At 41.8% G+C, this 23,383-nt stretch overlaps 1 protein-coding gene across 1 annotated transcript in view; it reads right to left on the reverse strand.

Moving 5' to 3' along the window:
• Nucleotides 1-23,383, reverse strand: part of COL7A1 (collagen type VII alpha 1 chain) — a 156,115-nt gene that overhangs the window by 37,353 nt on the left and 95,379 nt on the right. The window contains exons 40-77 of the mRNA XM_069736324.1: nt 21,188-21,214; nt 20,617-20,670; nt 20,457-20,528; nt 20,297-20,356; nt 20,142-20,177; nt 19,623-19,667; nt 15,442-15,477; nt 15,149-15,193; nt 14,168-14,203; nt 14,027-14,062; nt 13,911-13,943; nt 13,746-13,817; nt 13,604-13,663; nt 13,450-13,485; nt 12,853-12,969; nt 12,736-12,780; nt 12,554-12,625; nt 10,891-10,935; nt 10,725-10,760; nt 10,581-10,622; nt 9,989-10,069; nt 9,789-9,824; nt 9,595-9,630; nt 9,257-9,337; nt 5,968-6,003; nt 5,803-5,874; nt 5,502-5,546; nt 5,379-5,414; nt 5,215-5,250; nt 4,641-4,745; nt 4,487-4,522; nt 4,347-4,382; nt 3,665-3,712; nt 3,529-3,564; nt 2,982-3,107; nt 2,208-2,417; nt 318-353; nt 85-129 (exon numbers count right to left, since the gene is read on the reverse strand). Coding sequence (XP_069592425.1) covers nt 85-129; nt 318-353; nt 2,208-2,417; nt 2,982-3,107; nt 3,529-3,564; nt 3,665-3,712; nt 4,347-4,382; nt 4,487-4,522; nt 4,641-4,745; nt 5,215-5,250; nt 5,379-5,414; nt 5,502-5,546; nt 5,803-5,874; nt 5,968-6,003; nt 9,257-9,337; nt 9,595-9,630; nt 9,789-9,824; nt 9,989-10,069; nt 10,581-10,622; nt 10,725-10,760; nt 10,891-10,935; nt 12,554-12,625; nt 12,736-12,780; nt 12,853-12,969; nt 13,450-13,485; nt 13,604-13,663; nt 13,746-13,817; nt 13,911-13,943; nt 14,027-14,062; nt 14,168-14,203; nt 15,149-15,193; nt 15,442-15,477; nt 19,623-19,667; nt 20,142-20,177; nt 20,297-20,356; nt 20,457-20,528; nt 20,617-20,670; nt 21,188-21,214 — 2,142 coding nt within the window. The remainder of the gene's footprint in view (nt 1-84; nt 130-317; nt 354-2,207; nt 2,418-2,981; nt 3,108-3,528; nt 3,565-3,664; nt 3,713-4,346; nt 4,383-4,486; nt 4,523-4,640; nt 4,746-5,214; nt 5,251-5,378; nt 5,415-5,501; nt 5,547-5,802; nt 5,875-5,967; nt 6,004-9,256; nt 9,338-9,594; nt 9,631-9,788; nt 9,825-9,988; nt 10,070-10,580; nt 10,623-10,724; nt 10,761-10,890; nt 10,936-12,553; nt 12,626-12,735; nt 12,781-12,852; nt 12,970-13,449; nt 13,486-13,603; nt 13,664-13,745; nt 13,818-13,910; nt 13,944-14,026; nt 14,063-14,167; nt 14,204-15,148; nt 15,194-15,441; nt 15,478-19,622; nt 19,668-20,141; nt 20,178-20,296; nt 20,357-20,456; nt 20,529-20,616; nt 20,671-21,187; nt 21,215-23,383) is intronic.

The following is a 23,383-nucleotide window of genomic DNA, read 5'->3' on the forward strand; positions in this document are numbered from 1 at the left end:
ATCAGATAAATAAAATAAAAAAGTCTCAAATTGTAACACAAAAGTTACATTTTCTTGTATGTCGGCTAGTGACAATGTACTCACCTTAGGTCCTGGGGGTCCGATAGGGCCCCTTGGTCCATCTTTGCCCTGTAAGATATAAATATCAGCATGATGTAATAACGTTCTGGATATTCAGCATCTCTGACCCATGCACCTTTTAAGTAAAAGTGAGGGGAATCCAAGAATATTAATATTGCAAGAGAAATAGGAATATGCATTGTCACTACTCCCATCCATGATTGTCATGAGAAATATTAGATTCACAGAAAACTTACACTTTCCCCTCGTTCTCCTTTATCTCCTCTGTCACCCTGCAAGATAAAGGGATAGATCATCATAGAGGATGTAAGGAAGGAAGGATGGATGGATGGATAGATGGATGGAAGGATGGATGGAAGGATGTATGGAAAGATGTGTGGAAAGATGTATGGAAGGATTTATGGAAGGATTTATGGAAGGATGGTGTAACAACTCTGCTGGCATCACGGCATGGCCTCTCATCTCTCACACTATCTTACCCACTGCTCCAGGCCATGATGTGGTTTCTGTTTCTTGCCAGCTCCATGTTCTGTGTCTCTGCTCTCTGCATGCTTCCTGGCTGTGTGTATAGGGGGTGCGGCACCTGAACTCTCTGGTTCTTATAGGAATCAGGTGCATCTGTCTAATCTGTTCCTGACCAATTACCAAGAGGCCTCCAGTATTTAGTGCAGCTTCACCCAATGGACTGGGCCTGTGCAATGTGTTAGCTCAGTTTGTGTTTAGCTTCTGAGTTTGCCAGGCCTTGCTCTGTGTTTCTCCCTCTCTCGAGGCTCCTTGCCTTGATCTTGTTCTCCGCCCTCCAGGAGGCAGAATATCCTGGTCCCTGTGTCTTTGTTCTTGTTCCTTCTCTTGTTCCATTTCCTTGTCTGAACTTAGTCCTATCTCTATCTCCTTGTCTGTGGCTTCCTTCCCTGCTGTGTCTTTCCTTGTGTTCTCAGTCGGTTTATGCTCTGCACTCTTGTGGCTCTGCCTGCTCTGTACCTTTGTGGCTTTACCTCTGCTCTGCACTCCTGCAGTTCTGCTCCATTCTACTCTGCTTAGCTTCTGCTGCTGCAGTATTCTCTTGCTGCAGCTCCTCTCCATATTCCTTGTGGTTCCGCTTTGCTTAGCTTTTGTTGCTGCGCTATCTCTTGTTGCTCTACCACTCATATCCGCAGCCTTGTGGTTCTCTTCCTGTGTGTGAACAGGTCCCAAGCTGTTCCTTCATTCTCCTTTCCTTCTGGCTTGTTTCTGTACCTGCATCTCCTGTATGAACAGGTCCCAACCTGTTCCTTCATACTTCATTCCTTTCTGCTTGTTTTCTTACCTGCACCTCCAGTGTGAACAGGTCCCTACCTGTTCCTTCATACACCACACCAACCAGCCCTGTCTTCTCTGCCGTGCCTGCCAGCCCTGTCTTCTCTGCCATGCCTGCCAGCCCTGTGTTCTCTGCCGTGCCTGCCAGCCCTGTGTTCTGTGCCGTGCCTGCCAGCCCTGTGTTCTCTGCCGTGTCTGCCAGCCCTGTGTTCTCTGCCATGCCTGCCAGCCCTATGTTCTCTGCCGTGTCTCTGCCAGCCCTGTGTCTCTGCCATGCCTGCCAGCCCTGTGTCTCTGCCGTGCTAGCCTACTCATCTGAGTTTCAGCCATGCTCTTCTGCCAGTCCTGCCTGATGCCCACACCTGCCCTAGTGTTCCTGTTTTCCAAGTGGGATCAGCAGCCACAGCCTGACACCAACCTGGAGTAGCACCTGGCAGCTGCCTGCTGCACAAGCCTGACCTCGCCATCAGAGGCTCCAGTGAAAACCCAGGCAGCTGTCAGTCACGCCCCTTCCAGGGTAGTCTGGTTTGTGGCACAATGAGGCCAGAAACCCCCGAGCTCACGCCCACCAGTCAGGGCATGAGTGTGACAGATGGATGGAGTGGGAGGATGGATAAATAGGTGGGTGGAAGGGTGGATGGATGGATGGATGGATGGATGGATGGATGAAATGATGGATGAAAGAATCAACGGAAGGATGGATAAATTGGTGGGTTGGTAGAAGGATGGATAGATGAATGACTGGAAGGATGAAATGATGGATGCAAGAATGGATAGATGGTTGGAAGGATGAAGGGATGGAAGGATAGATAGATAAACAGACTCTTCACCTTGTCTCCTGGTTTTCCTTGTTCTCCGGCTTCTCCTGCCCGCCCAGGTACTCCAGGAATTCCGGGTTTTCCTGACTCGCCAGGTTGGCCCGGTGGGCCTTCAGGTCCCCGTTCTCCGATGGCACGTCCCGTAGGGCCTTGTGGACCAGGGAGACCATGTTCTCCCTTGTCCCCTTTCAGTCCTCTCTCCCCGGGGAATCCCATAGTGCCCTGATATGACACAGACAGACCCCGATGTCTCCAGCACTCGCACATGTGAATGTCAGGGCTTTGTGATCTGTTCTTCCCGTACAGTCTGGTAAGATCTCTACAGACTATGGATACTGTGCTGCACCTCTCTGTGGGGAGATTTCTCCTTGTACCTGATTACTGCCCGCAGCTCGGACACAAGTCACGATTCTCACAGGACACTAAGAGGATATGAGGCTGCGCCACTGAGCGACTGCGCTGTCATTACTATGGGCCCTATGGCTGTCTCTGATATTGGTGACTGCGCTGTCATTACTATGGGCCCTATGGCTGTCTCTGATATTGGTGACTGCGCTGTCATTACTATGGGGCCCTATGGCTGTCTCTGATATTGGTGACTGCGCTGTCATTACTATGGGGCCCTATGGCTGTCTCTGATATTGGTGACTGCGCTGTCATTACTATGGGGCCCTATGGCTGTCTCTGTTATTGGTATCTACACTGTCACTGTTATGGGGGCCATTATTTCTACTGTATACAAAAAAAAATTTTCAGGGAAAAATAGTAATAGATTTTTGGACTTACATCTTTGCCCGGAGCTCCTTTCTCTCCAGGTTCCCCGGGTTCCCCCTTAATCCTCTTCTGGATGGGAACGACAGGTGATCCAGAGCCGTCATCAAAGACTTCAATGACATCTTTAAGGGTTGAAATCTGTAAAATAATACCAGACTGTGATGACGATGGATGTTGTCGACCAATGAGATGGAATGAATGGAGAGATATCGGTGTGTTGAGCGCAGAAGACGGCAATAAGTGGTCCGGGCCTTTATGGTCGTGGGCTCCTTACTAAATATAGATATATTCGGCTTTACACCGATTTATATAGAAGTATTATTTGGGCATTATACGCTATGGCTATATTATGGAAGTATTAATTGTACACTGACTGGCCCATCAGAAGAGCGGAGGATCCTCCGGTGGGCCCTGGCCGCCACTGCATTGCAGAAGTTCTTTTTTTTGTATTTGTCCAAAAAATTTTGTATTTCTAGATCGAGCTTTTATAATATAAAAAAAAATAGACCAATGCAATAGATCGGAAACAAGTCCTGGGGTGCAAATAATTCTGATTTACCTTGATTCCCAAGATATTCAGCGCTTTTTCTACATTCTGAAAAGGAAAAAAAATGAAATATCACATGATTATTAGATGACGGGAGACAGTTCCATACTTCTTGTAGATGATCCTTTTTCATAGTATTAATACTCACTGCAGTGGTTCCTGGCTCTCCTTTTAGCCCAATTTCCCCAGGCCGCCCCTGATATTAATAAAAAGGAAAATGATAATTTTAATAATTTAAAATTTACTTATAGCAAAAAAAATATATAGAAATGAAAATTAAAAGCAAAAAAAAATTAAAAAGTATTCATATTTTGGTATCGGGTAAAATAAAACCACCTGTGTCGATCGATATAATCGCATATTTGCATAGGGAGGAGGAAATTGTCCTGTGAATAGATCACATAAATTTGGCTATGTTGAGTCACCACTAGGGGGAGCTAAGTGCATATGGATTTACACACACAGTAATGAGCTTAGGGGGAGCTGTGTTAGACTGTATGCAGTGAGCTCCCCCTGGTGGCAGAGAAAGATAGCCACTGTGACATCATCACAGCAGGTGGGCAGTTCAGTGGGGGGCTATCTTCTATTACAGGCCCCCATAGCAGCTGTATGCCCTGCTTCTATTATATGTACATATGCCACCACCACGGGAAAAGTAAGACCCCAATGCCAACAAAAATTAGGGGCTGGTTGTAACTGCTACCAGCTCACCCACAATTACTATGAAACTGAAACTTACTTGATAATGTTAACTATGGAATAAAATAAATAAATAAAAATATAATATATATTTATTTTTTATTTTTTTATCCTGATAATTGGATACACACCTGTTCACCTCTAAGTCCTACTTCACCTCGGTCGCCCTAAAAAAAATAATTAAAAATAGCATAATTAAACACTAAAAATTAATAAGGAATTACAGGTATAGAGAAAAAAGTGATTTGGCACTTATGACTCATTGCCATACCTTTGGTCCAGCTGGGCCGGCTGCTCCAGGGACTCCCTTAAAGGCAAAAAGCAAAAAAAAACCAAGGATGAACATTTATTGTTTTCAGGTCACCATGTGGCCATAATGTTCTAAAGCTGTCTATAGAAGCATGGGATATTTATCAGACACGCACCTGGCCTGGAGCGCCAGCTTGTCCTGGAGGTCCTGGAACTCCTTGGGGTCCTATTGGACCTGGTGGGCCGATCACTCCTGCTGCTCCTTTGGTACCATCTCGGCCCTGCAAAGTAATATTTGAGTAGAAAAAAAAAAAGAACAGAACATATGATAAGTGCATCTGCTGGGACCCCTCCAATCCCCAACCTCCCATAATTAAATTAAGTGGGAGGGAGCATAAATAAACTTAATTCCTACATAGGGGGAGATCTGGGTGTCACAGTAGAGATTTACATTTATCTCTTATCCTTGTTACAACTCTGGAAAATCCCACAAAAGTAAAAGTTTTGCATGGAATAATAAAATGCTTACTTCAATTGTTCAGTTCTGATTGCTCCTCCCACGAGCAGCTAAATAGAGATCCTCATGGGCGGGGCAAACAGAATGTTCAAAACTGCACAGGATGCACACGTTTGAGTTAATTTTCTGTACACATTAATTGTGTACTGAACAGATCAGGATATTTGGACTGGTCCATGTAATTTATGTAACCAAGTATGTTTGAACTGAAGAACGTATATAGCAATACTTACATCTTTGCCAGGAGGACCAGCTTCACCTCTATCACCCTGAAGGAAGGAGAAAGAAGGAAGATCACCATAAGCAGTGAGCCTATAGATAGATCTACAGGGGGTGGTAGCAGCTGATCTATGGATAAGTCCACACATCTCAGCAGAGGACATTACGTAGCGCTCACCTTCCTGCCGTCTTCTCCAGGAGTCCCCTCTTCACCCTACGAGACAGAAAGAAAGATGGCAGCAACAGCACACACAAAAGCAGTAAAGTAAGACTGCCGAAAAGGCTTAAAGTAGTTACTCACATTTTTGCCATTCAGGCCAGGCTTCCCATCTTCTCCAGGTTTTCCCTTTTTCATGTAAAAAAAAAAAAACCACAACAAAAATAAAACTTTTATTTATAATTGTAACTTTTTATTTAAACTTTTTAAAGTGGGCAGAGCTCTGTGAAAGGGGCTGTTTAACAGTAAAACTGACCTTATTGCTTAGATCAGCCAATCAGAGCTCTGCTATTTTTTTTTACCAGAGCAGGTTGAAATAAAAGCTGAGCTCTCATTGGCTGTTGTGGCTTAAAACTGACAGTTTATCCCACGAATGACTACTCACCGCTGCTCCTTGTGGCCCAGTAGGTCCAATTGGTCCAGGGGGTCCATGCTCTCCTCTTAATCCTGGAAGACCCTAAAAAAGATCACTCATGGCAATTTTAATCCCAAAAAATCACAAGGGAAAATATTAGGTCCATATGACAAAGACTGAAAATGAAATACTCACATCTCGACCTGGATCTCCTTGTTTTCCTAAATCCCCCTATGATGACAAATGTACTTTAGTACTTTCATATACTATACTATACTACACAGTATTACAGTAGTTATATTCTTGTACATAGGGGCAGTATTATAGTAGTTATATTCTTGTACATAGGGGCAGTATTATAGTAGTTATATTCTTGTACATAGGAGCAGTATTATAGTAGTTATATTCTTGTACATAGGAGCAGTATTATAGTAAGTATATTCTTGTACATAGGAGCAGTATTATAGTAGTTATATTCTTGTACATAGGGGCAGTATTATAGTAGTTCTATTCTTGTACATAGGGGGCAGTATTATAGTAGTTATATTCTTGTACATAGGGGCAGTATTATAGTAGTTATATTCTTGTACATAGGAGCAGTATTATAGTAGTTATATTCTTGTACATAGGAGCAGTATTATAGTAGTTATATTCTTGTACATAGGAGCAGTATTATAGTAGTTATATTATTGTACATGGGAGCAGTATTATAGTAGTTATATTCTTGTAAATAGGGGCAGTATTATAGTAAGTATATTCTTGTACATAGGGGCAGTATTATAGTAGTTATATTCTTGTACATAGGGGCAGTATTATAGTAGTTATATTCTTGTAAATAGGGGCAGTATTATAGTAAGTATATTCTTGTACATAGGGGCAGTATTATAGTAGTTATATTCTTGTACATAGGGGCAGTATTATAGTAAGTATATTCTTGTACATAGGGGCAGTATTATAGTAGTTATATTCTTGTACATAGGGGCAGTATTACAGTAGTTATATTCTTGTACATAGGGGCAGTATTATAGTAAGTATATTCTTGTACATAGGGGCAGTATTATAGTAAGTATATTCTTGTACATAGGAGCAGTATTATAGTAGTTATATTCTTGTACATAGGGGCAGTATTATAGTAGTTATATTCTTGTACATAGGAGCAGTATTATAGTAGTTATATTCTTGTACATAGGAGCAGTATTATAGTAGTTATATTCTTGTACATAGGGGGCAGTATTATAGTAGTTATATTCTTGTACATAGGGGGCAGTATTATAGTAGTTATATTCTTGTACATAGGAGCAGTATTATAGTAGTTATATTCTTGTACATAGGAGCAGTATTATAGTAGTTATATTCTTGTACATAGGAGCAGTATTATAGTAGTTATATTCTTGTACATAGGAGCAGTATTATAGTAGTTATATTCTTGTACATAGGGGGCAGTATTATAGTAGTTATATTCTTGTACATAGGGGGCAGTATTATAGTAGTTATATTCTTGTACATAGGAGCAGTATTATAGTAGTTATATTCTTGTACATAGGAGCAGTATTATAGTAGTTATATTCTTGTACATAGGAGCAGTATTATAGTAGTTATATTCTTGTACATAGGGGGCAGTATTATAGTAGTTATATTCTTGTACATAGGGGGCAGTATTATAGTAGTTATATTCTTGTACATAGGAGTAGTATTATAGTAGTTATATTCTTGTACATAGGAGCAGTATTATAGTAGTTATATTCTTGTACATAGGGGCAGTATTATAGTAGTTATATTCTTGTACATAGGGGGCAGTATTATAGTAGTTATATTCTTGTACATAGGAGCAGTATTATAGTAGTTATATTCTTGTACATAGGGGCAGTATTATAGTAGTTATATTCTTGTACATAGGGGCAGTATTATAGTAGTTATATTCTTGTAAATAGGGGCAGTATTATAGTAAGTATATTCTTGTACATAGGGGCAGTATTATAGTAGTTATATTCTTGTACATAGGGGCAGTATTATAGTAGTTATATTCTTGTAAATAGGGGCAGTATTATAGTAAGTATATTCTTGTACATAGGGGCAGTATTATAGTAGTTATATTCTTGTACATAGGGGCAGTATTATAGTAAGTATATTCTTGTACATAGGAGCAGTATTATAGTAGTTATATTCTTGTACATAGGGGCAGTATTATAGTAGTTATATTCTTGTACATAGGGGCAGTATTATAGTAGTTATATTCTTGTAAATAGGGGCAGTATTATAGTAAGTATATTCTTGTACATAGGGGCAGTATTATAGTAGTTATATTCTTGTACATAGGGGCAGTATTATAGTAGTTATATTCTTGTAAATAGGGGCAGTATTATAGTAAGTATATTCTTGTACATAGGGGCAGTATTATAGTAGTTATATTCTTGTACATAGGGGCAGTATTATAGTAAGTATATTCTTGTACATAGGGGCAGTATTATAGTAGTTATATTCTTGTACATAGGGGCAGTATTATAGTAGTTATATTCTTGTATATAGGGGCAGTATTATAGTAGTTATATTCTTGTACATAGGGGCAGTATTATAGTAGTTATATTCTTGTACATAGGGGCAGTATTATAGTAGTTATATTCTTGTATATAGGGGCAGTATTATAGTAATTATATTCTTGTACATAGGGGACAGTATTATAGTAGTTATATTCTTGTACATAGGGGCAGTATTATAGTAGTTATATTCTTGTATATAGGGGCAGTATTATAGTAGTTATATTCTTGTACATAGGGGCAGTATTATAGTAGTTATATTCTTGTACATAGGGGCAGTATTATAGTAGTTATATTCTTGTACATAGGAGCAGTATTATAGTAGTTATATTCTTGTACATAGGGGGCAGTATTATAGTAATTATATTCTTGTACATAGGAGCAGTATTATAGTAGTTATATTCTTGTACATAGGGGGCAGTATTATAGTAATTATATTCTTGTACATAGGAGCAGTATTATAGTAGTTATATTCTTGTACATAGGAGCAGTATTATAGTAGTTATATTCTTGTACATAGGGGCAGTATTATATTAGTTATATTCTTGTATATAGGGGCAGTATTATAGTAGTTATATTCTTGTACATAGGGGCAGTATTATAGTAGTTATATTCTTGTATATAGGGGCAGTATTATAGTAGTTATATTCTTGTACATAGGGGCAGTATTATAGTAGTTATATTCCTGTACATAGTGGCAGTATTATAGTAGTTATATTCTTGTATATAGGGGCAGTATTATAGTAATTATATTCTTGTACATAGGGGACAGTATTATAGTAGTTATATTCTTGTACATAGGAGCAGTATTATAGTAGTTATATTCTTGTACATAGGGGCAGTATTATAGTAGTTATATTCTTGTACATAGGGGCAGTATTATAGTAGTTATTTTCGTGTATTATAGTATATTATGGGAAAATGAATCTACACATTGTTTCCCTCTTTACCCTTAGTCCTGGTGTTCCTGGCTGTCCTGATTTGCCATCAATTCCATTTCTGCCATCATTTCCGGGAGGTCCACGTTCCCCCTTAAATGGAAGAGAACAAACAATATCGTAGAACATGACCGACATGTTGAGTGATTACAGCTTTCTTGTAGTCTGCAGTTTATGGGGTCGGCTAATGCGCTTCATGCCACTGGGAATCTGGATGATATTAGCACAGGATCCGGTGGAATGAAGGACACCAGTTTGAGCCCAGTAGTGTCTCCCAGTAGACGACGCTTGTTGACCACCAACGTGGAGGCAAATCCATAGTACCTGAGACGATCTGCATATATTCATACCTTGTCACCAGGACCTCCGCGATCTCCGGTGTCTCCCTGTATAACAGGGATAAAGTTAAATGACTGGTGATAATGCAGAATGGCTGACAACAGGGAACAATAGATTGTGTTTAACAGCAAAACAACAGGAGATTATAAAAGGATTTAGATTACTGTCCTTTTAAAAACTGTGCCAAAAAAGTAGAATAACGTACCCGTAAGCCTGGTGCCCCTCTGGGTCCTTCCAAACCCTGCAAAATGGGAAATAATTAATTACAGTATATTTTATTATAAATATGTAGGATGAATTCACAGTAAGATTATCTGAAAAACCCGTTAGCATTCAAGGGTTAAAACTGCATGTAAAAAACCTTATAAAATATAATAAGATAGTATATGGGATGACAATACTCACCCTCTCTCCGGGAAGACCATTGATGCCGGCTTCTCCCTTCTGCCCCTTCATCCCATGTTCTCCGGGGTCTCCGGCATCTCCCTACATGTATATGGTAAGTACACATTGGTATTATACTGCAAGATTCCTAAAAGGGGTCCAGTCACCATAATTGTGGATTTTAGCACAAATTGGGTCCACCATGTCTGCTTTACTACCAATATTATTTTGGGTGCAAGTTGCAAAATAAAAAAATAAATTGATAAAAATCTTCTGCCATTTTGTGTATACAGCTCCTATGCAGACCAATGTGTCTCTATGATAATGGACTACAAGAAAACCCTTTGTAGTCTGATACTGCTAGATAATAAAGGGTCAATATATTGGGGTTATCCAGGGTCCCTGGTGTCTGTGTCGGCCCCTGAAAATGCGGCAAATTACTCTTTACACTGTTTAGTGGATGCAACTACAGTGTTATTGTAAGAGATTTAAAGGGACTGATCCCTTTAATGCTCCATTATGAAGGGCTGTAGATGTGTGCGCCTTAAGGGAATCTTAAAGGGGAATTACTGCTATTCTGACGCCAGGTGTAGCAGAAGGCATTCATACTCACCTTGTCCCCTTTAACTCCAGGAAGCACAGACTCAACTGTTCCCTACAAAAGTTTCCAATGAAATCCCAATTAATGACTTAAATTTTTCAAACTTTTGGTTAAGGATAGAGTAAATTGGTTAATAAAATAAGAAAAGAATCTTACAGGTTTTCCGGGGGGTCCTTGAGGTCCTTGTGGCCCCTATAATAATAACATAATTAATAAATCAGGCAACTTTATAACTTTGTTTGGGCCGAACTAATGTAAAATGTAGTCGTTCCTCGACCCATAGTCACACAATGGTGGGATTGGCATATAACGTCTTACTTACTGGTTCACCCTGGTCGCCTTTACTGCCAGCAACACCGGGGCTCCCCTAAAAAATAAGTGACAGCGTTATATATATTATTGTATCAGCGATACATCAACACTGTGTGGAGAAAAGAACTGGAACACGACATCTTAACCATGGAGTCCCAATTCTCCCGGTTATATAGAATCCGGGCCCCATTACCCCCGGTTTATAACCTCCGGCCCATCACCCCTGCTATATAACCTCCGGCCCATCACCCCTGCTATATAACCTCCGGCCCATCACCCCTGGTATATAATCTCCGGCTCATCACCCCTGGTATATAACCTCCGGCCCATCACCCCTGGTATATAACCTCCGGCCCATCACCCCTGCTATGTAACCTCCGGCCCATCACCCCTGGTATATAACCTCCGTCCCCCGCCATGCCGTCTGCATGTGACAGATCGGCCGGTGGTGCAGAGCTCACTGACACCAGCTTGGTCCTGTAATAGGAGCCACTGGGATAAAGGAACCGGAGCAACTCAGTCACAAAGTGTAGACCCCGTAATGTTACAGAGTGGGGGGCCGAGTGCTAAGGAGTAGAGGGCAGAGAAGTCACCACCGCTCTGCTGACCCCATAACTGCAGAGTCCAGACCTCCTCTGGTATCAGCACAAACACTGCGCCCCCACCGGGGAGCTTCATGACCGAGCAGCTGCATGCAGCCGTACATCACCAAGCACAATGCAAAGCGTCGGATGGAGTGGTGTAAAGCCGCCACCACTGGACTCTGGAGGAGACGTGTTCTGTGCAGTGACGGATCGCACTTCTCTATCTGCGTCGGATGGAGGAGTCTGGGTTTGGGGGTTCCAGGAGGACGACACCCCCTGACTGAATTGTGCATAATGCTTTGGGCTGTTATCAGGGGTCGGCCTTGGGCCCTTCATTCCAGTGATGGGAAATCTTAATGTTTCAGCACAAGACATTGTGGACAATTGTGGCTTCAGCTTTGTGGGAACAGTTTGGGGAAGACCCTTCTCTGTCCCCCATGATTGTGCCCAGTGCACAAGCTCCTTACAGATATTGAGGGAGTTTGGTGGAAGAACATGAGCGTCCGAACTGACCCATGCAACACTTTTGGAATGAACTATACCAGAGATTGTGAGCCCGGCCTCCCCCCATCATCAGGGTCTGACCCCAAAAATGATCTTCTGGATAAAGGGGCAAAACTTCCTACAGACACCTCCAAAATCCTGTATCGATCCTTCCCAGGAGAGCGGGGCCGTTATATCCACAGAGGAGCGACTCCATGTTAATGTCTATGGATGTAAGATCCTGGATGCGGAGGGCGCACATACTTTTCTCCATATGGTACCTGTAGTGCTGGTATAATACATATAGGTCAGGGCAGTGGTGTCGCCATTATTAGGTAACATAGTGGGCACCATTCCTCCTTATAGATTTCATGCAGCTCTTTTCAAAAAAATATCAGAGCTACTGAAACGGCGGTGACTCCCATAGACTTCCATGGATGAGATCTGAGCACAAAGCCGCCATCATTCTCCCTCCACCTGAATATGGTCTCAATGTTTGAAATAGGAAATCCCTTTAACCCTTTACAGTTTCCACCATTTGAAGATCTCTGCTTTCAGTCAGTGAATGGGAACGGCCGATCACTACAGGCGGATTCTGTCACTTACGTTTCTTCCTTCTTCCCCAGCTTCTCCTGGTTCTCCCTTTTCTCCTAGGTTGCCCCTTGGCCCCGGTAGACCCTAATAATAAAAAGTAGAAACAATCATATAAAAAAAAAGGAAATGTCCTAAAAAAAGAGAAGAACTGTATGAAAGGAGAAATGCGCGGTAGCGGTGCGGGTCTCACTCACCCTCAGGCCTCTTTCCCCGTTTTTTCCTGGAATACCCGATTCTCCCTGAAAGATGACGGAAATAAGTTGTCACTTTTCGTTTTTACCATCCGGTCGCGATCACTGGACGCTTCTTACCGACGTCCCTTCTTCTCCTTTGTCTCCTTTTTCTCCTTCTTTCCCCCGGAGTCCGATTTGCCCTGGAGGACCCGTTTTCCCGGGTTCTCCATGCTCTCCTGGATCACCGGCTTCACCCTGGGGAAAAAAAAGGATAATTTACCATAGAGTTGTACAGACCGTGGAACTGGATGGGGTAGGCCGCATGATGTTGTGCAGCAGCTGCGGTCATCACCTCCAAATTAATAATCCTTATTGATGATTTGGGCTCAAGGCACTGAAACTAAGTGGGAGCGTCTCCTGTGGTGCTGGTGGGCCGATTATTCCTTCAGGGACCCCAATACTTCAATTGGACAAAGTTTTTCAACATTTATAAATCAGCTGGATTATTAAATCAGCGCCAATGGAAAAGGCAGCTCAGCCCTATTCAAGTGAATGGTGGACCAAGCTGCAATACCAAACTTAACCAATGGAGCAAGGTGGCGCTGTTTCGGAGGTTTCAACCCTGGAGACATAATAGTCGCTAATGATCATCCCATCTGGATGGAGATTTAACTTCACATTTGGTTTTGCATTCGCTGATCAAATATAACACTATATATTGGAAGGTTTTCCTACCTTGGCACCTGATCTTCCAGCCAGACCCATGGGTCCCTATTGAAAAGCAAACAAAATGGGGAAAAAAAAGTCATTAATTGACCCATGACCAGCCCCATATTCTAATTTGTCGTTAGTCCCGTATTCCGGCGGTCTTCCACTTCGTGACACTTACCCTATCCCCTGCTTCTCCTTTTTCTCCCGGCAGTCCAGGAGTGCCGAGTCCTTCAGGACCCTGATCGTACAGAAAAACAAAAATGGTTCCAAAGTCTGAGTATAGAATCTGTAGCTAGGACAGATCTGTAGGAAGCACTCACCCTGTCGCCTTTCTCTCCTGCTTCGCCTTTTGCACCTTTGGCCCCCTCTGGCCCCAATGGACCACGATCACCCTGGGATATAATGGGATGTGTGCATTGAGAACAGCGACAACTGGTGGATATTTCATGTCATTACAAGCTTCAGTGGTGCAGCCGAAATCTCACCTTGTTCCCTTTCATCCCGGCTGCGGTGGAAGTCTGGAACACAAGGGTATCCCCATTATTAACCCTATCTGTTGTGGGCTACAAATACAATCTTAGTCAATAAATACTGGACTTACCGATGAGCCGGGCTCCCCCGGAGGGCCCTGGTCACCCTGAAATTGTAGATAATGTGTTATACTGGGAAACTGGGGGCCCTAAGGGCTGTTGGGGGGGCTTCAGTACTGTATATATAATCAGAAATTAGTGTAATCACCGACCTTTTCTCCTTGTATTCCCTGTGGCCCCATAGGTCCCTGATAGGAAGAGAAATTCAAGACGATTAGTCATCATGGATCCGAAAAGTAATAGGCACAGAACAACCCAAAACAAGATATCGGCTCATCCCCCCCAAGGCACTAGGACCAGTGGACCCATGAAAGTTTTGGGACCCAATGTGCCCAGATATCGACATCTGCCATTAACGAGGAGCTGAATCTGCTCCATACAGCTGAGACGCTGGCTGTGTTGTACAGCCGCCACCCGAGTCTGAGTCTACCTGCAGGATAACTTCTTAATTAATGCTGTCAGTCGTGACAACGCTACGTAAGGGGCAGGAAATGCGGTAAAGTGTCCCTAACGAAGTCTATCGCCGCCCTGCAGTAAGATTGTGGGATGCAAACGGCATTTTCATGTCAACCGGGCAGAGGGATCTACTGACGTAGATGTACAAATAACAATGATACCAGCAGCTCGGGTTCATAGGATATCGGTAATTTTTCAATACGGTGCAGTGTTACGGTATTACAGAATATTGTACATGTGATCGCAGGTTCAAGTGTTTCAGGGGGAGCAATAAAGAAAAAAAGTAAAGTAAAATATTTGAAAAAAAAATTCTAAATGATAAATACACAAATAAAAATTAAAAAATGATATATTTGTTATCGCCGTATGAGTAACTAAAACAAATATCATAATAACTATCCGATAGGGTGAAAACGCCCCCCCAAAAATGTCAGATTCGCTGTTATTTTGGTCAGTTTTCCCCCCCACCCAGAAAAAAAAGAAAAGAGATCAGAAAGTCGTATGGACCTCAAAAATGGAAATGATCAAAACTACAGCTGGTTCCGCAGAGGCGGAACTTCCAAATGGAGGTGTGGTCTCACAGCGTTACCGATAGGAGGGTGGAGTTATGTAGTAGTATGATTTCCAAAAAAAATGGAAAAAAAAAAATGGAAACAAAGAAGAAAAAAAAAACTCACCAAAAGTCCCACTGAACCGGGCTGACCATTCTGTCCTGGATTTCCCTGCAATGTTAAAATTATACTGAAATTAGCTTCATAGCAAAGGAAATAAAGAAAGTTCAAGAAATATTGAAAGGAAAGAGTGGAAGAAAAAGAAAAACATTAAGCCATAGACTTGTAAACGTTCATTCCTCCCAGTATATGACCCAGATAATCCTGACAAAAGTGTAAACTGGGAATTTGAGTGATGTAATGAACCAAAATGACAAACAAGTCCCCTAAATGATAAGCGATTAACACCCTTTCCTGACCTTAAGGCCTTGAAATCCTGGAGGTCCTCGATCTCCCTGTAAAATAAAACCAAAAATATATGCAGGACCTTCACAGTAACTGATTACTACATTAACATCTTCAGTATTATGGTAGTTATATTCTTGTACATAGACAATTATATATATAGATAATACTGCCCCTAAGGGTCACTTCCGTCTGTCTGTCTTTCTGTCACGGTTATTCATTCGCTGATTGGTCTCGGCAGCTGCCTGTCATGGCTGCGTGACCAATCAGCGACGGGCACAGTCCGATTAGTCCCTCCCTACTCCCCTGCACTCACTGCCCGGCGCCCGCTCCGTAATCCCCTCCACTCACCGCATACACAGGGTTAATGGCAGCGGTAACGGCCCACGGCGTAACGCACTCCGTTACCGCTGCTATTAACCCTGTGTGTCCCCAACTATTTACTATTGATGCTGCCTGTGCAGCATCAATAGTAAAAATATGTCATGTTAAAAATAATAAAAAAAAACAAAAAACCTGCTATACTCACCCTCCGCCGCCTTTCCCGCTCCTCGCCACGCTCCCAGGACCGCTCCATTGCAAGCGGCAGCTTCCGGTCCCAGGGCTGGTGTGCGACAAGGACCTGCCGTGACGTCACGGTCATGTGACCGCGACGTCATCATATGTCCTGCTCACACCAGCCCTGGGACCGGAAGCTGCCGCTTGTAATGGAGCGGTCCTGGGAGCATGGCGAGGAGCGGGAAAGGCGGCGGAGGGTGAGTATAGCAGGACTTCCAACAGGCCTTCGGAAGGTGAGTATATGTTTATTTTATTTTAAGTGTCTAGATTACGTGGCTCTGTGCTGTATACTCCGTCGCTGTGCAATATACTACGTGGCTGAGCAATATACTACGTGACTGGGCAATATACTACGTGGCTGGGCAATATACTACGTGACTGGGCAACATACTACGTGACTGGGCAATATACTACGCGGCTGGGCAATATACTACGTGGCTGGGCAATATACTACGTGGCTGGGCAATACACTACGTGGCTGGGCAATATACTACGTGGCTGGGCAATATACTACGTGGCTGGGCAATATACTACGTGGCTGGGCAATATACTACGTGGCTGGGCAATATACTACGTGACTGGGCAATATACTACGTGACTGGGCAATATACTACGTGACTGGCCAATATACTACGTGACTGGCCAATATACTACGTGACTGGCCAATATACTACGTGACTGGGCAATATATTACGTGACTGGCCAATATACTACGTGGCTGGCCAATATGCTACGTGACTGGGCAATATACTACGTGACTGGGCAATATTCTACGTGGCTGGGCAATATACTACGTGGCTGGGCAATATACTACGTGGCTGGGCAATATGCTACCTGACTGGGCAATATACTACATGACTGGGAAATATTCTACGTGGCTGGGCAATATACTACGTGACTGGGCAATATGCTACATGACTGGGCAATATACTACGTGGCTGGGCAATATACTACGTGACTGGGCAATATGCTACGTGGCTGGGCAATATACTACGTGACTGGGCAATATACTACGTGGCTGGGCAATATACTACGTGGCTGGGCAATATACTACGTAGCTTGGCAATATACTACGTGGCTGGGCAATATACTACGTGGCTGGGCAATATACTACGTGGCTGGGCAATATACTACGTGGCTGGGCAATATACTACGTGGCTGGGCAATATACTACGTGACTGGGCAATATACTACATGGCTGGGCAATATACTACGTGGCTGGGCAATATACTACGTGACTGGGCAAAATACTACGTGGCTGGCCAATATACTACGTGACTCGCCAATATACTACGTGGCTGGCCAATATGCTACGTGGCTGGCCAATATACTACGTGACTCGCCAATATACTACGTGGCTGGCCAATATGCTACGTGACTGGGCAATATACTACGTGACTGGGCAATATACTACGTGGCTGGGCAATATGCTACCTGACTGGGCAATATACTACGTGACTGGGAAATATTCTACGTGGCTGGGCAATATACTACGTGGCTGGGCAATATACTACGTGACTGGGCAATATACTATGTGGCTGGGCAATATGCTACCTGACTGGGCAATATACTACGTGACTGGGAAATATGCTACGTGACTCGGCAATATACTACCTGACTGGGAAATATTCTACGTGGCTGGGCAATATACTACGTGGCTGGGCAATATACTACGTGACTGGGCAATATACTACGTGGCTGGCCAATATGCTACGTGACTGGGCAATATACTACGTGGCTGAGCAATATACTACGTGGCTGGGCAATATACTACGTGGCTGGGCAATATACTACGTGACTGGCCAATATACTACGTGGCTGGGCAATATACTACGTGGCTGGGCAATATACTACGTGGCTGGGCAATATACTACGTGACTGGGCAATATACTACGTGGCTGGGCAATATACTACGTAGCTTGGCAATATACTACGTGGCTGGGCAATATACTACGTGGCTGGGCAATATACTACGTGACTGGGCAATATACTATGTGACTGGGCAATATACTATGTGGCTGGGCAATATACTACGTGGCTGGGCAATATACTACGTGGCTGGGCAATATACTACGTGGCTGGGCAATATACTACGTGACTGGGCAATATACTATGTGGCTGGGCAATATACTACGTGACTGGGCAATATACTATGTGGCTGGGCAATATACTACGTGACTGGGCAATATACTACGTCGCTGGGCAATATACTACGTGACTGGGCAATATACTACGTGACTGGCCATTATACTACGTGGCTGGGCAATATACTACATAGCTGGGCAATATACTACGTGGCTGAGCAATATACTACGTGACTGGGCAATATACTACGTAGCTGGGCAATATACTACGTGACTGGGCAATATACTACGTAGCTTGGCAATATACTATGTGGCTGGGCAATATACTACGTGGCTGGGCAATATACTACGTGGCTGGGCAATATACTACGTGACTGGGCAATATACTACGTGGCTGGGCAATAAACTACGTGGCTGGGCAATATACTACGTGACTGGGCAATATACTACGTGGCTGGGCAATATACTACGTGGCTGGGCAATATACTACGTGGCTGGGAAATATACTACGTGACTGGGCAATATACTACGTAGCTTGGCAATATACTACGTGGTTGGGCAATACACTACGTGGCTGGGCAATATACTACGTGGCTGGGCAATATACTACGTGGCTGGGCAATATACTACGTGGCTGGGCAATATACTACGTGGCCGGGCAATATACTACGTAGCCGGGCAATATACTACGTAGCTGGGCAATATACTACGTAACTGGGCAATATACTACGTGACTGGGCAATATACTACGTAGCTTGGCAATATACTAAGTGGTTGAGTAATATACTACGTGGCTGGGCAATATACTACGTGGCCGGGCAATATACTACGTGGCTGGGCAATATACTAAGTGCCTGGGCAATATACTACGTGGCTGGGCAATATACTACGTAGCTTGGCAATATACTAAGTGGCTGGGCAATATACTACGTGGCTGGGCAATATACTAAGTGGTTGAGTAATATACTACGTGGCTGGGCAATATACTACGTGGCCGGGCAATATACTACGTGGCTGGGCAATATACTAAGTGCCTGGGCAATATACTAAGTGCCTGGGCAATATACTACGTGACTGGGCAATATACTACGTAGCTTGGCAATATACTAAGTGGCTGGGCAATATACTACGTGGCTGGGCAATATACTACGTCGCTGGGCAATATACAACGTGGCTGGGTAATATACTATGTGACTGGACAATATACTACGTGGCTGGGCAATATACTCCGTCGCTGGGCAATATACTACATGGCCGGGCAATATACAATGTGGCTGGGCAATATACTATGTGACTGGACAATATACTACGTGGCTGGGCAATATACTCCGTCGCTGGGCAATATACTACGTGGCTGGGCAATATACTACGTGGCTGTGGTATATACTACGTGGACATGCATATTCTAGAATACCCGATGCGTTAGAATCGGGCCACCATCTAGTTATTGTATAAACAAGACAATATTCTTTTTTTCTCATTCTTGTACATAGAATATGGACATGTTTAATAGAAGATATGTTTGATATGAAGCAAGAGCTGTAATTTTTCACCTTCACCCCAGGTTCTCCATCCAGACCTGGTTGTCCACGGTCACCCTATTAGAGAACAGGAGGAGACATAATACATTATTATGGAATTAATGTCTGGGACTCTGAAATAAATCCAGAGATTAAAAAAAGAAGGATATGGAGAAGAACAAGGGAGCGATGAAAGAGCAGGAGGAGGCAGAAGAGGTGAAGGATTAGGATGATGTAAATAAGATTAGGGAGGAGATGAAGGGAAAGGGAAACGATAAGAAAGAAAAGAAGGAAGTGACAGAAAACGTTATAGGACAAGCAAAAGGCGCATAGGAATTATACAAGATAGATAAAGAAAAATGAGGAGGAGGAAAAGGAGAAGGAGAAAAAGGACAAAGGAAAAGAGAAGATGAAGCAGAAGAATGAGCCATAGAAGGGAAAAGCATAAGAAGAAGAGGAGATATTTATAGTAATTGTCCAAAACGTTTGCCTTTTCTGACAACTACAACCCTTTTTGTACTATGGACGACCCCCATTTTCGCCATCACTTACCTTTATTCCTTGCTCTCCCGGAGGTCCCCTGGGTCCCTACACAATATAAATGCATGATAATACATTAGTCACATAGTATCACTCCCCTACAATCACATATCGTCACTGTCATCCTCTGAAGGTTCATTAATCAATGGGTTATTATTGGAACTCACTCGATCACCTGGATCTCCGGTCCGTCCTGCTGCCCCCGGGAAGCCTTCACCCGTTTCTCCCTGCAATAATAATGGTTGACAATTGGTCAAACAATCAAAATAAGGGAAACAAAGGCGCCTGGGGGTAAACAGGTGAACGAGCCTTGATGTATTTACCCACCTTGTCACCTTTAGCTCCTTGCAGTCCTGGCAGCCCCCGCAGGCCGGGCGATCCACTTTGACCGGGTGGACCCTTAAAAGGAAGACGGAGACATTTTGCTTGAATGATTTATCATATTATAGGGAGATTATGAGAGTTTTTATCTAATTTTTCCACTTACTGGACTTCCTGGCTCCCCCTTGACGGCGACACCATTGACTAATCCTGGAAGACCCTGAAAAACAAGAAAAGTGACTTGTGATTTCAATATATAGGCAATATCCTGATATTTTCAATGTATTTTATATTTTATTAATATTAGGGGTCCTCTGGGGTGGGACCCCATCAAGGAAGAATGTATGTGTAGATACAAAGCTCATTACTAGATGTCCTTACCTTTATCTGTGCAACATTGTCTTCATATATAATGTAATATAATAGTATAATAATGCAGTAATGTAATATAATAACATAATAATGTAGTCATGTGAGTATTATGAGGGAGTATCAGTGACAACCTCGCCATACATCAGATATGTGCTCACTGCAGTTGTCACCACCTTCCTGCTCATGATTCATTATCAGCTTTCCCAAAACTAACATCTCGTTACATAGTACAACTGTCGCCATAACTGGAGAGACATTTCTCCACTATAGTTGTGGATGAACAGACCCCCGAATTCTAGTAATCTCTGTGGTGGTCTGGTTGTAGAGTAGCAGGCTAACACAAAATTAATATGAAGTGCACTTACTCTCTCACCTCGTTCTCCTTTTTCTCCCTGAAAGGAAATAAGTGTATCAAATTAATTAACTTTTAGATGAAGTCAATTACAATGTTTTTTTTTTTTAAAGAAACTAAAATCATCAAATTAATCCTCTAGGAGCAGCATTATAGTAGTTATATTCTTGTACATAGGAGCAGTATTATAGTAGTTATATTCTTGTACATAGGGAGCAGCATTATAGTAGTTATATTCTTGTACATAGGAGCAGTATTATAGTAGTTATATTCTTGTACATAGGAGCAGTATTATAGTAGTTATATTCTTGTACATAGTGGCAGTATTATAGTAGTTATATTCTTGTACATAGGGGCAGCATTATAGTAGTTATATTCTTGTACATAGGAGCAGTATTACAATAGTTATATTCTTGTACATAGGGGCAGCATTATAGTAGTTATATTCTTGTACATAGGGGCAGTATTATAGTAGTTATATTCTTGTACATAGGGGGCAGTGTTATAGTAGTTATATTCTTGTACATAGGAGCAGTATTATAGTAGTTATATTCTTGTACATAGGGGCAGTATTATAGTAGTTATATTCTTGTACATAGGGGCAGTATTATAGTAGTTATATTCTTGTACATAGGGGCAGTATTATAGTAGTTATATTCTTGTACATAGGGGCAGTATTATAGTAGTTATATTCTTGTACATAGGGGCAGCATTATAGTAGTTATATTCTTGTACATAGGAGCAGTATTACAATAGTTATATTCTTGTACATAGGGGCAGCATTATAGTAGTTATATTCTTGTACATAGGGGCAGTATTATAGTAGTTATATTCTTGTACATAGGGGGCAGTGTTATAGTAGTTATATTCTTGTACATAGGAGCAGTATTATAGTAGTTATACTCTTGTACATAGGGGCAGTATTATAGTAGTTATATTCTTGTACATAGGGGCAGTATTATAGTAGTTATATTCTTGTACATAGGGGCAGTATTATAGTAGTTATATTCTTGTACATAGGGGCAGTATTATAGTAGTTATATTCTTGTACATAGGGGCAGTATTATAGTAGTTATATTCTTGTACATAGGGGCAGTATTATAGTAGTTATATTCTTGCACATAGGAGCAGTATTATAGTAGTTATATTCTTGTACATGGGGCAGTATTATAGTAGTTATATTCTTGTACATAGGAGCAGTATTATAGTAGTTATATTCTTGCACATAGGAGCAGTATTATAGTAATTATATTCTTGTACATTGGGCAGTATTATAGTAGTTATATTCTTGTACATAGGAGCAGTATTATAGTAGTTATATTCTTGTACATGGGGCAGTATTATAGTAGTTATATTCTTGTACATAGGAGCAGTATTATAGTAGTTATATTCTTGCACATAGGGGCAGTATTATAGTAGTTATATTCTTGTATATAGTGGCAGTATTATAGTAGTTATATTCTTGTATATAGGGGCAGTATTATAGTAGTTATATTCTTGTACATAGGAGCAGTATTATAGTAGTTATATTCTTGTACATAGGGGGCAGTGTTATAGTAGTTATATTCTTGTACATAGGAGCAGTATTATAGTAGTTATATTCTTGTACATAGGGGGCAGTGTTATAGTAGTTATATTCTTGTACATAGGAGCAGTATTATAGTAGTTATATTCTTGTACATAGGGGCAGTATTATACTAGTTATATTCTTGTACATAGGAGCAGTATTATAGTAGTTATATTCTTGTACATGGGGCAGTATTATAGTAGTTATATTCTTGTACATAGGGGCAGTATTATAGTAGTTATATTCTTGTACATAGGGGCAGTATTATAGTAGTTATATTCTTGCACATAGGAGCAGTATTCTAGTAGTTATATTCTTGTACATGGGGCAGTATTATAGTAGTTATATTCTTGTACATAGGAGCAGTATTATAGTAGTTATATTCTTGCACATAGGAGCAGTATTATAGTAGTTATATTCTTGTACATGGGGCAGTATTATAGTAGTTATATTCTTGTACATAGGGGCAGTATTATAGTAGTTATATTCTTGCACATAGGAGCAGTATTATAGTAGTTATATTCTTGTACATGGGGCAGTATTATAGTAGTTATATTCTTGTACATAGGAGCAGTATTATAGTAGTTATATTCTTGTAAATAGGAGCAGTATTATAGTAGTTATATTCTTGTAAATAGGAGC

The sequence above is a fragment of the Ranitomeya imitator genome, chromosome 8 (genome assembly GCF_032444005.1).
Source record: "Ranitomeya imitator isolate aRanImi1 chromosome 8, aRanImi1.pri, whole genome shotgun sequence".
Taxonomy (NCBI): domain Eukaryota; kingdom Metazoa; phylum Chordata; class Amphibia; order Anura; family Dendrobatidae; genus Ranitomeya; species Ranitomeya imitator.